The sequence below is a fragment of the Calonectris borealis genome, chromosome 7 (assembly GCF_964195595.1).
Source record: "Calonectris borealis chromosome 7, bCalBor7.hap1.2, whole genome shotgun sequence".
Classification (NCBI taxonomy): domain Eukaryota; kingdom Metazoa; phylum Chordata; class Aves; order Procellariiformes; family Procellariidae; genus Calonectris; species Calonectris borealis.
This window is the reverse complement of record NC_134318.1, coordinates 20295327-20311401: the sequence shown is the minus strand read 5'-3', so window position 1 is coordinate 20311401 and position 16075 is coordinate 20295327. Positions and strand designations below refer to the sequence as shown.

The following is a 16075-nucleotide window of genomic DNA, read 5'->3' as shown; positions in this document are numbered from 1 at the left end:
ACATTCTCTCTTAAGAATGCAGAAGAGTCAAGATTTTGGTAAATTATATGTACTACACGGATGATATGTACTGTGCTTTTCCTACATTATATTATATGAGGGAGGTAAGCATGCATTAGTAAGTGTAAAACAAAAAAAATGAAAAAGCTGAGTAATTAAGCACTCACAGCTATAAAGTCCATTAAGCTGATAAAATATGTGTACTAACTGAGATGGTTAGGCCTAGTAGGAATTTCTTGGAGTAGTATAAACTACGTATCATATATTAACATCTTAATGAGGTTGCAGAAATAGCTGACTTGCAGAATAATACAAAAGCACAGTTGTTACAAAAATTCTTTTTGTTCATTATTTGATGCTCCTTCACTACTTGTTACTTCACCGTGTTAACTCACACTTTCACTGGTGGAAGTAGGCTATTGATAAGTGAAGCACTAGGTTGCTATAGAGGAAACCTACCATTAATCTCTGTCATCTACCACTCCAAATGCTTTAGTTTCAGCAAGCATAAAGTAGTTTAGGTGCTTACCAAAAGCATTCTATAAAATCTAGATGTTGTGGTTGTAATGTAGGAAGACGTTGGAATTAAAGTTACACTGAACTAAAGAATGCTTATATAAACAGAGTAGGAATTCTAGTTATTACTTTATATATATAAACAAGAATACATATGTAGTGTAAGAATAAGTAGCTCATAGATGGAATGACTAGCAGCTCTCCTGTCACAAGCATGTTTGTAGATTATCCTGGTTTTATTTAACATGTGTATACTTTACCCTGTTTCTAGATGTGAAAAACTTTAAATTCCATATGAAGATAGAATGTTCTCTAAACTTTTTTTTATGTCCCGTGAGAAGTTACCTTCAACTAAATAGATTTTGCCTCATTTTGAACAGGAAAAGATGAACCAAAAAAAGCTATCTTCTCTTTCCATGAAACTTGTTCTTTTACTTGGTATACAATTTCAGTTTCTCTGTGGTCATTGTCTTCTATATCTTTAAAATGGAAGTTTCCCCAAACTTCAGTTTACTCTATTTGGCTCAGTCACAAGCATTTGGGACTTTTCATAGAACCTCACAGACATAATTTGCTGTTACATGTGTATGGTAGAGGGAGGTGTTGGGCAAGTGTCTTAATTTCTTAGAAGTGAGATGTAGGCTTGTACCTTTATTGCAAATAATCTTCTCTAAACTCATGCGGTTCTGAATAAATAGCTAATCTTGTGCTGCTGGCATGCTCTAGAAGCACTGTCTTTGCCTGAACTAAATGCTGCTCAACACTTACAACCCATGCCCACCAAACTTTTTATGCCTGTAGTCCTTGTTCCCTTCAGCTCTATCAATGGGCATCTGAACTTAACTGTTAATGTGAGCGCTATATAAATAACAGGAATAGGAGCATGTGCACTTAAAATCAACAAAGTGCTTATAGGTTTTATGTTGGAAGTAGAGAGAACATGATTACCTTCTTAGGCTTTTGTCATTTGAAAGGAAAGGTGGTTCTGCACAACTTACCCCTCTATGCTGTCAGTGTGGGAATTCTACTACTTTTTAGTGTTGTAATTAAAGCTCATTTAACCTTTTTGTTCTATTAAGATGCCTAAGATGCTAACCAGCAGAAAAAGTAATTCAACCAAAGAGTATACAACTTCCAGTTTTGTCCCCTGTAGGAGAAAGAGAGAGTGGGACCACAACAGCACCAATTTAAATCAGCTTAAATTTTTATGAAGCTGTGTCTAAAATTTCCACATGTGCTGTGTGGTAAACCTCACAAGTCTTAGCTATTGAAAATAGATTTACTCTAGAATAAATTTAATTCTTTCCACACTTCTAGAGCACTGAAATATTTCTAGCAGAACTGAAGTATAAATAGATGCAATTCTTGAACTCTGGTAGAACCTCAAGGCAAACAAACAAAACTGATGTTTCCTTTTTCTGCCATTCACAATTAAGGCTTTGATGAAGTCTTAATAGAAAAGGAAAAAAACCCTGTAAATTAGCTTCCAGAGTTCATGAGGTGACTTCATGTCCTAAAGGAGTCATTTCAGGTATTTTCGTATTTTATTGCTGGGATTTTAAATCAAGAATTTTGAGGATTCCATTCTACTTTGCATAGTGACTAGGTTTTGAATCAGTGGCTTCTCTGAAGCATCTGGAATGTGTTTTAAGTAACAGCTGCTAATACAAAAATTAAGTTTTAAACTTCAATATAGTTTTCATAACTCATTACACTTTGTTCTTGTTTAGAAAGCTCAACTGTTGCAAATTAGACTTAGTATTACAGTTCTTTATTTATGACTATGTTCAATTACTTTAATCTTTAGGAATGACAAAGATGGCCAAAATGATTGATGAGAGACAACAGGAATTAACTCATCAGGAACATAGGGTTATGCTGGTAAACTCCATGAATACCGTGAAGGAGCTATTGCCTGTACTTATTTCAGGTATTTTTGGCTTTAATTTTTAATATCACTTTGAATTGCTGTCTATTTTGAGCTGGAGTTCCAATGTCTTGTGTTTAAAAATAACAGCCTTGACATTGCTTCTGTACTGACTGCAAATAATTGTGCTGCTTGTATTAAAACTACAATCTCTTTGAGATAAAATGGTCCATGCAAAATAAAATGTACTACCTCTGTATTAATGCAATAGGAGGTCACCTTGAGCATTGATCGTGTCTTGCATGTACCTTTTTCTAATCTTTGGTATTTTCACAGCTATGAAGATTTTTGTAACCACGAAAAATTCTAAAAGCCAGGGAATAGAAGAGGCATTGAAAAATCGCAATTTCACAGTAGAGAAAATGAGTGCTGAGATAAATGAAATAATCCGTGTATTACAACTCACTTCCTGGGATGAAGATGCCTGGGCAAGCAAGGTATGTTTCACACCTACATTTGTATATAGAAGTGTAATTTTTATCTACGGTGCTGTACACTGTATAAACTTGTGTTTTTGAGACTGTTGAAATGTGTATTTGTGCATCAGTTTTGTAACACTTCGTAATCGCATCGTATAATCTCTTCAAGGTCAAAGAACATCTTCAAAGATGATTGTATTGATGTATCTTTCAAAATTAACTTTATCTCAATAAGATGAGTTAAAGGAGTGTGGCATTTGAAAGTGGCTCAGTGGCTACATAATCATGTTTGACAGCGGACAGTTAGGTAAAAAGCTATCGTTTTATACATTAAACTGTCTTGTAGCTAGGCATTCATAAGTGAGATTACCTGAGATTTTTCTCCTAGATACTACTAGAAAAGATAGGTTGCTGTCATATTCCTTGTGCAAAAGGCCTGAAGTTGAGAAGATTTAGTCAATTTTTGGGGATCTCTCCTTGAACACTTCCTCCTTTTCCCCCTGCCCCCTTTTTAGTCTGGACATGGAAGTAAATTTCAAGTGTTTGCGTTGTCTCAGAGAAATACATGTTAGATTGAACAGCCTTTCTGGATAAGTATGATGTCTGTGAAGCTGGCATATAGACAGTATTGGTTCCTTACAACTCAGCGTTAAGCTGTGCAAGTGACTGCAATCACTTACCTGGCATTAAGTGGTGCTCTTAAGTGATACCCACTGAAGATCCTGAAATGTCTAGCAGACCATAAAGCAGGTCTGACAGACAGAATCGTAAAAGCGTTATTGTGGGCTTACAAATAAATGTAATTGCATAACTGAAATTCCTGCCAATTTTTTTGAGTACCTTGAGGTAAATTGCTGAAGGGATTTTTTTAAGGGTTAGTGCTATAAGCGACAAGTAACGGTAAATATATTTAAAGAAAATACTGAGACCTCAAGCCAGACTTATTAACGAATGAAATCTTGCAGAAAATCTAACATTGATGTAATCTAGGCATTAAAATCACTTTGGCCTATATTGTTTGGCACTTGCCCCTTAGTTGGCCTTTTGAGTTATTTTGTCACTATCACTTTCTTATTATGACTACTTTATGCATCTTTGTTTTTGTTCTCCTGTTTCTTACCCTTTTCTCACCTTTAGAAGGTAAGCTTTCTTCCACACCCTATACCTCTACCTTGTACTAAAACCAGAAAAGCATGTATGTGGGATTTTGTGCTGTGTGCAGACTGTGTGCTGTGCAACTTTTGCAACTTTTTATTTGTGTGCCAGCTGTGACACCATACTTATGTATATACACACGGATGTTTTAAAAGGATCTTAATAGCTCTGTCTAGCTACATGTAGAATTGGCTGTCACTAAGAGAATGGTAATGGCAAGCTGAACTGCATTAAGACTGTCTTCTGAGTCTGATTAGAGTTGCCCAAAATTTTAGAGCACACTCTTGCTGAATGCTTTTGTGTTAATTCATGTTACTAGTCTCTGTAGCTACAAATAAAGGGTCCAGTCATGCAGGAACAAGCTTTCTGCATGCCCAGAAAGCTTTATTAAATCGGGAATTTTGTCCATTCCATAGTATTTCACCAGCAGCCTTCCTTCAGTTCAAATGGTTTGTGTTCTTCAGGTCTTGGCCCAAAACTTCAATTTTTTATGTGCATTTTTTCAGTTCAGTTTTTATTTTTGGATTTAAGCATTGCTGTATTTTACAAAATACAAATACAGTTTTGTTGTATTTTACACAACAAATTTGGAAATTTTCGTAGTAAAAAAAAAAAATGACTGTTGCAAAAAGTTGGCAATTTAGCCTTAGGAAATTCTTAGTTCTCTTACTAGTGAGGCAGATTAATAAAGGATTTCGTTAAGAAAATAGTTGGCGTATAGCAGTATTTCCAAATGGAAAATATTGGTCATTATGCATAATACATAAATATGTTGTGTGGACAACTTCTTAATTGTATTTTGTTTTTTGAAATGAGGTACGCTGACAATTTGGAACTGTAGCACTGGGCATTTACCAAACACTTATGACAAAGAATTTGAGTTGAAAAATGCAGTGGGATGAAGCAGCAGGAACTAGTTTGCTAATGGCCACTTACTACAGACCTTTTCCTGTGTTTGCATATATATCTAACAGTTGACTTACGCATTATTTTTCTGGGAGGGAGAGGGAGGAGCTCTTTAATTCTACTTGAGATTACTGTTGCATGCATTTTGTGCCTGGTGGTCAAGGGAGAAGATATTTTCCTCATGCTTTTCTGGAGCAAAGTAAGGTGTATTTGGGGATGCACAGCCTTGAATTTTAACCTGTGTAGTACATGCTCCTGTTGATGTTGGAGTTTATTTTATATTTATTATTCTATCTTGAATTGTTTATACATCGAAGTGTCACAAAATCTACCTAGAGATAGTGGAGAATGAACAAGTGTATGGAACCAGAGTTGTAGGCTTTTTTGTAAACTATTTTGTTGGTCTTTCTAGACTCTGAAATGCACATTACTGTTACTGGATTGCAAGAATCTCTGCTTGCACCAACACTGGATTTTTTTAAAATAGTATGCTGATTTATAATTTAGAATTGAAATACCAAGCAAATACTGATCTCTAACAAAATCTTGGGGAGGGAGGGGGGAAATCTTTATTTATTTCTTCCATTCAGTGCTTTGTACCTTTTTTCCTTGAACTTTTCATTTTACAGAGGAGTTTAGCTTTCTCTTGTATATTCTTAGTGTTTATTTTTAAATAAACTTGAAGTAATACTCAATTCAAACATCTTCTATTTCCATAGAAACGGAGGGAGTTAGAAGTTGTAGGAAGCTGAGAGGTATCTAGTAACTTGCAGGATTGAACCCTTGATGGTGACTAATCTGTCTGTTCTGCCAGAAGGCTGGCTTTGTCTATTTCCTTCAACATTGCCTTCTTTGGTAATGAAATGCAGATATCACTAGACTAGACCACTTTATTGAGTCAGAGGTTAGGGATCGTGTAGGATTTATTTTGCTTCTTTTCAAAGCAGTGCCAATACCAGCTGCTCCATGAATAATCTCAAAATTCTTGGTAGTGGCAGAAGTGGTACATTAAGATATCTTGAATAAGTGCTCATTTGCTTTAGGAACTGATTTGCACAAAGCCAACTTGCTCTTTTTCCTTCAGACAATGTTGCCCTGGTCGTTTAACTTGATTAACTTAAGTTGTTTATCTCTTCTGAAAAGGTAATAGTGCTGCTTTTGTTAATGAAATTCCTTTTGCCAACAGGGGGACTCTGGGGAGAGAGAGAAAGGATCCTTTTTTGCTGATGAAAGTACGCTATATGAAACTTTTTTGCAGGATAGCTGTAGGATTTTTTCTTTTCTTGCTTGCAACTGATATTCTGCTGGCAAATCCCAAAGAGTAAAATTTTAAACAATTCCTGTTTAGGAAGGCATTTAAATAAGCATTTAAACAGCTCCCGAAATCAGGAATATCAAGACATTTTCTCTGAGACAACTTCAGCAAGTTGCTTTGTTTTGTTTGAATTGAATATTTCTACTTTTGTCTTCCTGCTTAATAGCCTGAATTGGTGGCAAAGTCCAGACATTTCAGGATTGCTACACCTTTGTGGCTTGCCAAGTATCTGACACCAGACGCAACTGTGGCAGAAACAGAAGTGCAATACCAACAAACCTAGTTAAGGATGAGTTCTAATTTCCTATTTAAAAATTACTTGTCTCATTGCAATGAAAACTCCTTATCAGGCTAAAGCTGAGAGGGATTCCTTGCCGTGGCAGTTTGAGCTGTGAAGATGGGAAATCTGTGCTTTAAGAGCAGTTGTCCTGGAACACTTTGACTGCTAAACTAGGATTTCACCGGATTTTTTTAAATAGGAAAAGGGGACAGTATTTTGCAAACGTGAGTGCAGAGCCACACAGAATAGCAAGAATTACTCTGCAGAGCCATCCAGTTATATAGCGTTCATATCATAGACAGATGGATCTTGTTATTGCTTGTGTAGTGCTAGCAATTACAAAATCATGAGTGTAAAAGCTAAAATACCCTTGATTTTGTCCCCTGATATAAGACTTTAGATTCAGAGGCTTTTATATAGTTTTGCTGAAACTGCAACTCTCCAGGCAGCTGAGACAACACAAGAGCCTGTGTTAGTAAAAAGGGAGGGGCAAAGACAGTTTTCCCAACACTCTCCTTTTCTCAGCCATTCCACACTTATCATCTCATCAACACACTAAGCAACATCAGTTGCCTTTTCAATAATTCAGTTAGTTCTTTATTTCAAATTATTTCGGGGTAGACAGGCCTGCAGTAGACCATTGATTCCAAACTAAAGTAGCTTCATCCCATATATAAAACAGAAAACTGTAACACCTACCTTCACAGCTAGTAAGGTTTTTATATACATTTGAATACTTCAATGATTATTTACTTGTCTCTTGTCATATACTAAATGCACAATTCTAAAGCTATAGAGAAGATGACTTTTAAAAGAATGTGCCCACCTCTCACCCCTAGCTGCATGTCTTACCCTTTTGAAGTTTTCTCAGGCAGGTCCTGACCTAAGCTCCAAGACCCAGTTTTTAGATTTGAGAACCAACCTTCCAGGTGAAAATGATCTGCTTTTGGTGCTGTCTCTCAGGCTGTGATTCAAGAGCCCTTAAAAATATGCAGCAGAGTGTCGCATGACCTTTTGGAAAGTTGGTTGCTGAATTATATTATAGCACCTTATCAGTAGCTGACAGACCAACATGCCTGAATAAAAATGGCTTAAATAGCAAAATGTTTACAGTGACGTATCTTTGAGACTAAGCACACAGAATGAACAACTCCACAAAAATAGAGCAGTTCTTTAGTGTTAGGATATCACACACTGTACCAGATACTGATCGTTGATGCTAGTAAGCTCTTCTTCATAAGAGTTGGACATGGACAGTCCAATTCAGTTAATAGTGTGAGAGCCAGGCTTCTTTTCATCATCTGTGTAGTAATCAAGGGATGTTAGATGCATTTCAAATTATTTCCATGACATGTGTGGTAAAAAGCTATTTTGGCTTTTTCCCAACTTCTACTTAAGGTACTTGTTACTCTTTTCACTGTCTTTCCATTTGTACAAGATAGAAAACTTCTGGCCTCTAGTGGAGAGATGACACATCAACAATTAAGAGTATGCAAAGAAAAGAGAACTGGATGGTTTTATCTCCTCTAGTCAAAGAGAAATTGGATAATAGCAGCATAATAGTTAAAGAAGCAGCTTCTCTGATGGTCCTGGTAGAGAAGTTCCGAGCTTAAAACCACATGTGAATGCATGTATTTGTCTCCAAAGACATTAAACGCCATATTTGAGAATTCCAGGAATTAGTTAGCAGTCTATTTTTCTGCATATAGCAGCTGTTTGACTAAGCAGCAGAGCAGGTGAAAAAGGCAGGTGTGCAACCTCTTCCACAGAAGTAAGTAGTAAAACTCACTGGCCAGTTTCCATTTTTGAAAAGTTTACTTTGATCTCATTGTTACAACTTTTCTATGTGCCCTGATGTACATTAAGGAAAAAAATGGAACTAACTCCAAGATGTGTGCTTATTAGAGCTCTGACTTTAGAAATTAAAATACTAGTAAATAAAGGAATAGGAAAATCACTAAAATTGCATGCATATTTTCTGCATTTTGAGTGAAATGAAAATGTCTGTCTTAATTGGAAAGAAGTGATTATGACCTGCTAGTTTGAAAATGGGTTTTGAGCTGCTTATATAGGTGTGTTTCTGTAAGTAGACTGTGCTTTATAGAACTTCTGTCTGCTTTGGCTGTGTGGGCTATTTGTGCTTTGATTGTTTTGAGAATCATTTTGTTGGTTTCTCTTTTATAAAGGACACTGAAGCCATGAAAAGAGCTTTAGCCTTAATAGATTCAAAGATGAACCAGGCAAAAGGTTGGCTGAGAGATCCAAATGCACCTCCAGGTAATATTAAAAAAAGTAACAGCACAAAGTATTTTGATTTTTAAAGGTCTGAATAATTCTGTTGTGTAAGACAAAATTGCCTTTAAGCATTAATAACCCATATGTAATGGATCATTCAGAAGGAGCCTGTATTTACTCCTTTCTTCAGATACTGGAGATTGAACAAGTTGTGTCTAATGATCTGGAAAGCTTTGCTGCTTTTCAATTGTCTAAATAATATACTGTGTATAACATACGTGGTTTTTCTTTGCATTCCACTAGTAAAAACAAAACCCCATAAATTGCATTGAACAGTTATTTAACTACAGTGGCTGCTAATACTTAAAATCCCTCCTTCTGTATTTTCAAATTTATATAAATTTAGATTTGCCTAACAATAATCTTTAAGTGTTTATCTTTCAGTCTTGACATAAAATTTTTAACATGAAAATCTGCCATAAATACTGTTAACTACAGTCACCTTTACTTATGTAAAGGTCTTGCCATTGTATGCATCTTTAAAGCAAATAAGACTGGATAGAGGCCTGTTCCATTTGGACTTTGAAAGACCTTATCTGAAAGACTTCCTCTGAAATCGAAGCCAAAATAACACAGTTGTAAAAGTTGGAAGTGAATGTTGTTATCTGGGGAGCTGCTGCTTATACTACTTCTGACCTCATTCCCCTTGCCACAATCAATTCCAGAAACCTCAAAGTTATTTTCAAAGCCTTCTGTCATTGACACTGACAATTAATGAAGTAAACTATTAAAAATTCAGTAGCTAAGGACAAATGCAAAGATAATAGTAGAACTTACTGCAAATCAGATTTTACTGGGTGTGTTACTTAGAACTAACCTCATAATATGTTTGTCATCTGAGGTTTCCTTATGGTAGGACTTCTTTGAGCCAATTTCATTATGATAATTTCATGGAGGAACCAGTACTTTATGGGTACTGGCACCTCCACTATCCATAATGCTCAAGGATGGGATCAGGGTGGGTTGCAAGTAAAACGGATGTTGTTCTTGCATCTTCTTTAGCCAAAATCAAGTCAGATTTGCAACGGGCTGAAGTTAAGGCTACATGAATCTTGCCATGTTGCTCTTTCCCTTCTTAGCCTGAATTACAGATTCTATAAATGAAGTATTTATAGAAATTAAGCTATGATAACAGAATGATTAAATGACTTGAAATACATGGCACATGATGCGCATTAAGGCTATGCTCTATTGTTTCAGGAATACTGTCCCATTATAATTATCACATTTGGTGTATATCTCAGTTTTTGATAAATGTTTTTTCATGGCTGAACCTAGTGCAGTTAATGTGGTGGGACATGATGAGACTAGCAGTTTCCTCATACATGTCAAGGAACGTCTTGTTTGTTTTACTAACTGACTCTGCATCTTAGGGGATGCTGGTGAGCAAGCAATAAGGCAGATCCTTGATGAAGCTGGAAAAGCAGGAGAACTGTGTGCAGGCAAAGAACGCAGAGAGATTCTGGGAACATGTAAAACGCTGGGCCAGATGACTGATCAACTGGCTGACCTCAGAGCTAGGTAAATCTATTACTTTTAATGGACAATTTTCAGTACTGTTAGAACACTTTTTCTGAACTTGCAGTTGTGTCACTTCCTAACCTGTAGGAGAGCAGGCCAGTAGCTGTATTTTGCCTTTTTTGCTTCAATCTCTTCTGATAAGAATAATGTGTTTTAATAAGTGAAGTCTTAGTTATGCAACATGATGAGCAAAATTGCTCAAGTAGAGCATCTCAGCAGCATGCTTGTCATCCTTCCGCTTACTATGGTCTTTTTTAAGTTACTAGTTTGAGAAAGTTAACATGCTCGAAAAGCTTTCCAGTAGTCAGGTTATTTTGGAATGGAGTATGAGATTTCTTATGCAAAAAGAACATTCTCAGGCCTATGTATTTGAAGTAATCTTTCTATCCAACTTCTAACTCCTAAGCATTTGAATGAACAGAGGTAGCGCTGCAAATTGTTTTCTACAGTCCTGTATTGGTATTGCTAGCATCCTTTTCACCGTTTTAAGAAGTCTTAGCAATAGCCTGTAACCTTTAATCTACTTTGTCATCATTATTGAGGCAACTAAGGCATCTTATTTTCACTTACAGACTTGCTGTCCTCACTTAGGTATGGCAAGACGTAACTCCTGCAGGTTCTGACTGACTCGCAGCAATCTGTAAATGGGGAGATAACAGGCCTTGCCCTGGTACTTCAATGGAACTGCATCCTCAAGTAGCCTTACTTTGTGACACTTAAAAAAATGTTCATTTTCTGAGGATGCTAAATGTCAAATTCTGGAAAGGGGAAAAGATGCTCTTAGTTTTAAACTCTTCTTGTTGTGGTGTTCCTCCTCAAGTTAATTTTGTTTTCCCAGGAAAAAAAGATCTGATTAAATACTGTATCTCTTGCAATAATGGCTGGGAATGCTCCTAAAAAGTTTTTGTTGCTTCTTTAGAAAAGAGCTTTGTTCAATCCTGAGCTGAATCTGTGATGCTCTTTTTGTCTTGGGCAGAGGACAGGGTGCTACACCCATGGCTATGCAGAAAGCGCAGCAGGTCTCACAAGGTCTGGATTTGCTCACTGCAAAAGTGGAGAATGCAGCCCGCAAATTGGAGGCCATGACAAACTCTAAGCAGGCAATTGCTAAGAAGATTGATGCTGCTCAGGTACCACTGACGATTTCATAAATACTTCAGAACATGATTACATTACTGCTGTTAGAGCTGTTATACTAAACTATCATAGTTGTTTCCAAACACAACACAGTTACTTCTTAGGAAGAACATGTAGGGGATACTTGCTTTTACACAGAAAAATCTTTAAATTCAGTAATTTACAGGGTGCTGTGAGTTTTGCTACAGCTTATGACTTTTTTTTTTCCATAATTTTTTTAACATTACTAAAAATTTCAAGGTTGTGAAATTAAAATGAGGAAACACCCTAAATTTGGACATAAACTGATTTTATAAAAGAAAAAAGTAGAGGAGTTTCAGACTGCACAGATTTACCTGTGGGTAAAACCAGAGCCCTTTCCTTGGGCTCTGCTTTGGGAATGGAGTTCAGGATTTAGAACTTCATATTCATGACAAAAGCAAAACAATGCTAATGAAACTTTTTCTTTTAGTTGATGCTTTATTTTTGTAGCTGTTAAAATCTCCCTCAATGGTCAGCCTATTACCCAGTGATGATGATGGCCATCAAATAATGAACCTTTATATATACCTTATCTAAATGTGTGTATGTGTATACAATTATATATATAAAAATATACATTAATATTATATATATATCTCGAATGAAATGATAATGAAACTTTTTAGGAAGAGTCTGTAAAGAGTGCCACACTGTGCACAAGAGCATCTGTTTTCAATTTTCTTCTGAAAGCCAAATAATGAGTCTCTAAAGCCACTAGTTAAATTTTACTTCTGAAAATACTGTTGGCAAATGTTGGGGAAAGAGAATAAACCTTTGGGGAGACTTAATCTGTTTTGACATCTTTTTCAAAAGAGAAAATCTGCCAGAGAATAGAAGAACTTCATGGTATCTAATAAACAGAAATTGCTTTTGAAAAGTATTTTCTGTTAAATAAAGTTTTGAAAGCTGTATTGATTTTTATTTTTGTTTAAAAGTCTCTATAGAAATAATATTACTGTTTATCTTCACTCATACACAACTTCTTTCTGTAAAGAATTGGCTTGCGGATCCTAATGGGGGCGCTGAAGGAGAAGAACATATTCGAGGAATTATGGCTGAAGCAAGGAAAGTTGCGGAATTATGTGAGGAGCCTAAAGAAAGAGATGATATCCTTCGTTCCTTGGGGGAAATCTCTGCTTTGACGGCTAAGTTGTCAGATCTGCGGCGACAGTATGTACTAGTTTTATCACCATTAATTTATTTGAATGACTTTCATTTGCAGTTCAAAGTGCTGAGCAAAATCAGAATATTGATGATTAATTGGGGAATATACTTTTCTCCAAGAACTGGGGATGGACATCTTATACTTCTAAGTTTCTATCCTGCATTTAGGAAAAATGGAATGCGAAGAATTGTTCTGTTCCTAGGGGGGGAAAGCTACCTTTTTAACATCCTCTAAAAAATGTAATATATAGAATATGGTATCTTTTTTAATGCTTCAACCTAATGATTTCTATCTCAAAGCCCAACTTGCACTATCTTCCTTCCCCTCCCCCCGCCCCCCAAAAAAAAAAAAAGAGTAACTAGCATTGTATTATCTAGAAAATATTTTCTTTCTACTGCCCATGGAATATTTGACAGGCAAACCAAAGCCAAAAGTGAGCTCCTTGTACTGTCAAAGCACTTCAAAGGAGTGAGATAATGTGAAATTTAAGTTTGTTTATACAGACAAATGTTTTATACAGACACTGTTTTTTGCTAAGCTGTTTACTAAATGGCAAGGTGGAATATCTAGCACTTCAATCAGTGTCAGTGTTCTAAGCTGTAACTGCAAACTATTCAAAAAACCCTGTTACTTTGGGTTCAGTGCTCAGCTGCAAATGATGTTTCTGTATCAGTTTTGCAACTAAGATGCTTGAGAATGGAAGTGGAGGAACAGTTATTGTATAAATTGTGATCTTCATCTATGGCCAGTGGCAATATGGAGATAAATATTTTTCTTTCTTCATTAGTTAGACACTTTAATCAAGTTTTTCTTGAGATTTAGCTGCTGCAGGTCTTAATGTGCTACCTCTTTACAAGTTTATATATAGCCTTGGTTCTGTTGCTGCTTACTTTCCTGCTTGTAATCTGTGTGGCATTATTGCAGTTGCTCATAAGACAGCCATGAGTGTGGTAAATCAAAGTCATACATCAGTATTATCAATGACAGTACCATGCCGTGTCCCACCTCAGTGGTGTGTTGAACATATGTAATATCCAGGTGCCACAGCAGGGAAGTGTGAGGTGGGGATTTATGGATGACAGGTCTACATTATTTGCTCTGAGACTCAAGTGTCAAATTTAACCTTATTTAAAGAGATGAAGTGCCTTTCATTGTGTCTTCCTTCTGAATTTGGGATTAGCTGTAAACGATCTCTATCTGATTATGCTTTTTTTAATCCTTAGTGGGAAAGGTGACTCTCCTGAGGCCCGTGCGTTGGCTAAACAAATAGCTACATCGCTTCAGAATTTACAGTCCAAAACAAACAGGGCTGTAGCAAATACTAGGCCAGTTAAAGCAGCTGTCCATTTGGAGGGCAAGATTGAGCAAGCTCAGAGGTGGATAGACAATCCTACAGTTGCTGATCGGGGAGTAGGTAAGTGTTTCCGTGTGTTCCTCCCCCCCAGTTTTATGGTTAAACTTGTTAGTAATTTTTATGACTGAAACTACTGCTTCTGGGATGCTGAGGATGCATGAAATCTCTTCACTGATGTGGAGACCTACAGTTTGTGGCTGGAGATTTGTAGCCAAGTCATGGCTGCAATATTATTGAGCCGAGTTGGCCCATGATTCTCTTTGTCTTCTGGAAAGAACAACTTTTGGCAAAGAATAGGAGAACGTGTGCTGTAGAACAGACAAACTTTAGACTGCTCCTTGCTCTTACTATTATGCAAATATAGTATCTCAAATTTGAATTTATACCTACTCCAGCAAATTGAGTAATTAAGTCTTTCAGGGAGAAAAACATTCATAAACCTGACCTAAAAATATCACTTCTTGTATGGTTTCTGGGTTATCTGAGGAGAATGCTACTTCATCAAAGAGAAAGGTGATCTGAGAATCTGAGCATGCTATCAGCAGGCATATAATTATGGTTCAGGAGCTGCTCTACGGAGAGCTTATTGTAAACCATTTCTGAAATTTCTTGTTTAGCTGCTTCTGATGCTATTGCAAGTAGGTGGATGAAGCTTGAAAACTGGATTCAGTAGTTTTTCCCACAGCACTGAAGTCTGAGCACTGCAGTTATGTCTGAGCAGTGTGGCTGATAAAGACGAGTGGAAACATGGCTTATGAGAAGTAGTATAACTGCAGACCTTTAATATCTTTTCCTCATACGTTTCCCTGTCTCTCAGGATAACTTCTGTTGTGTGAATAACCAATGACAGATCCTTGAATTAAAGATTTAGTGATGTTGATAGCTTGGACACTTGTGAAGTGAAATTTATATGCAGTATTTTAAAACAGAATAGTGGAGTTCCATGTTTTGACACTTTCTGATGAGCAAATTGCACATTGGTGACCAATGAGATGACCAAGAAGGCGGCAGATGGGTCTCATGAGATGTTTTGGCAGTGGCTGAAAACCTTCCTAGTTTTGATGTTTCTCTTGAACATAGTAGCCTGTGAGGTGGCTGGCTCAAAGAAGCACAAAACCTAAACTTATTTTTTTTTATTTTTAATTCGAAAGAAACAAAGGTAACTTAAATCCTGCCTAAAGTCTGTAAGTGCCTAGTTAATCATGAGGCTTGCATACATACTGAAAGCTTGCTGAAGGAACTGAAGTTTCTCAACACTGGATATATACTACAGAATTCAATCAATTGCTGTAGTAATACATACAACAAAAATGTGTATAGAGATGCAATATGTTGCGTGTCCCATAACTTCAATATTTCTAGTTTAATGAAGAAAAAATCTGGATTAACATGATGTCATTGTTCAATTTTTTCATTTAAATGTTTTTCACTTGCATTGACCCTTAGCAAGGTACTTATAGGAAAGGTATATTAAGAATATAAATCAGATATGTGCTCTCTTCAGTCTGGACAGTATTTCTGGTAGAATTTGGGCTGATATTTTCAGTGCTATAATAATGTGAAAATACTTCAGTGTTCTCTGCAGTAGTAACGACCATGTCACAGATAACTTGGTGTGTTTGCAGTTATCCCAGCTTCAACACAAACTTAATTTTGAAGTAGCAAGGCAGAATGTGTATTTTACTTTATAAACATGTGAGCCTCTTCAGTGGTGGTAGCTGCTACAAATATTTACATGCAGTCATATTATGAATCATCCTAGCTAAGTGATGGCTAAAGTAATTGGCAGATACAAACTAAGCAAATAGTATTTTGAAATACTAAACTGGTGCATGAAGTGTACTTGCTTGGCTGCACTTGACTTACGCAAAACAACAATTAAAAAATATCTTGGGACAGTCCAACAGCACCAAACTTAGCTACACTAATAAGCTTTCTAAAATGATGGTGGCAGTGCTGAGTGATTCTTGGATAGTCAGGTCCTGTGACAACTTTCTACTAAGTAGTTTTGAGCTTGATCATGAACTTGGATTACTTGTGTGTTAGCATTGGCTTAAAATGATT

The 16075-nt window shown here is 36.4% G+C and overlaps 1 protein-coding gene across 2 annotated transcripts in view; it reads left to right on the top strand.

The window, feature by feature from the left end:
- VCL (vinculin) overlaps positions 1-16075 on the top strand; it is a 63747-nt gene that overhangs the window by 32250 nt on the left and 15422 nt on the right. For both annotated transcript variants that reach the window (XM_075155347.1, XM_075155346.1), the window contains exons 5-11: positions 2324-2446; positions 2720-2880; positions 8705-8795; positions 10187-10334; positions 11311-11464; positions 12487-12662; positions 13881-14071. In XM_075155347.1, the coding sequence (XP_075011448.1) occupies positions 2324-2446; positions 2720-2880; positions 8705-8795; positions 10187-10334; positions 11311-11464; positions 12487-12662; positions 13881-14071 (1044 nt within the window). The remainder of the gene's footprint in view (positions 1-2323; positions 2447-2719; positions 2881-8704; positions 8796-10186; positions 10335-11310; positions 11465-12486; positions 12663-13880; positions 14072-16075) is intronic.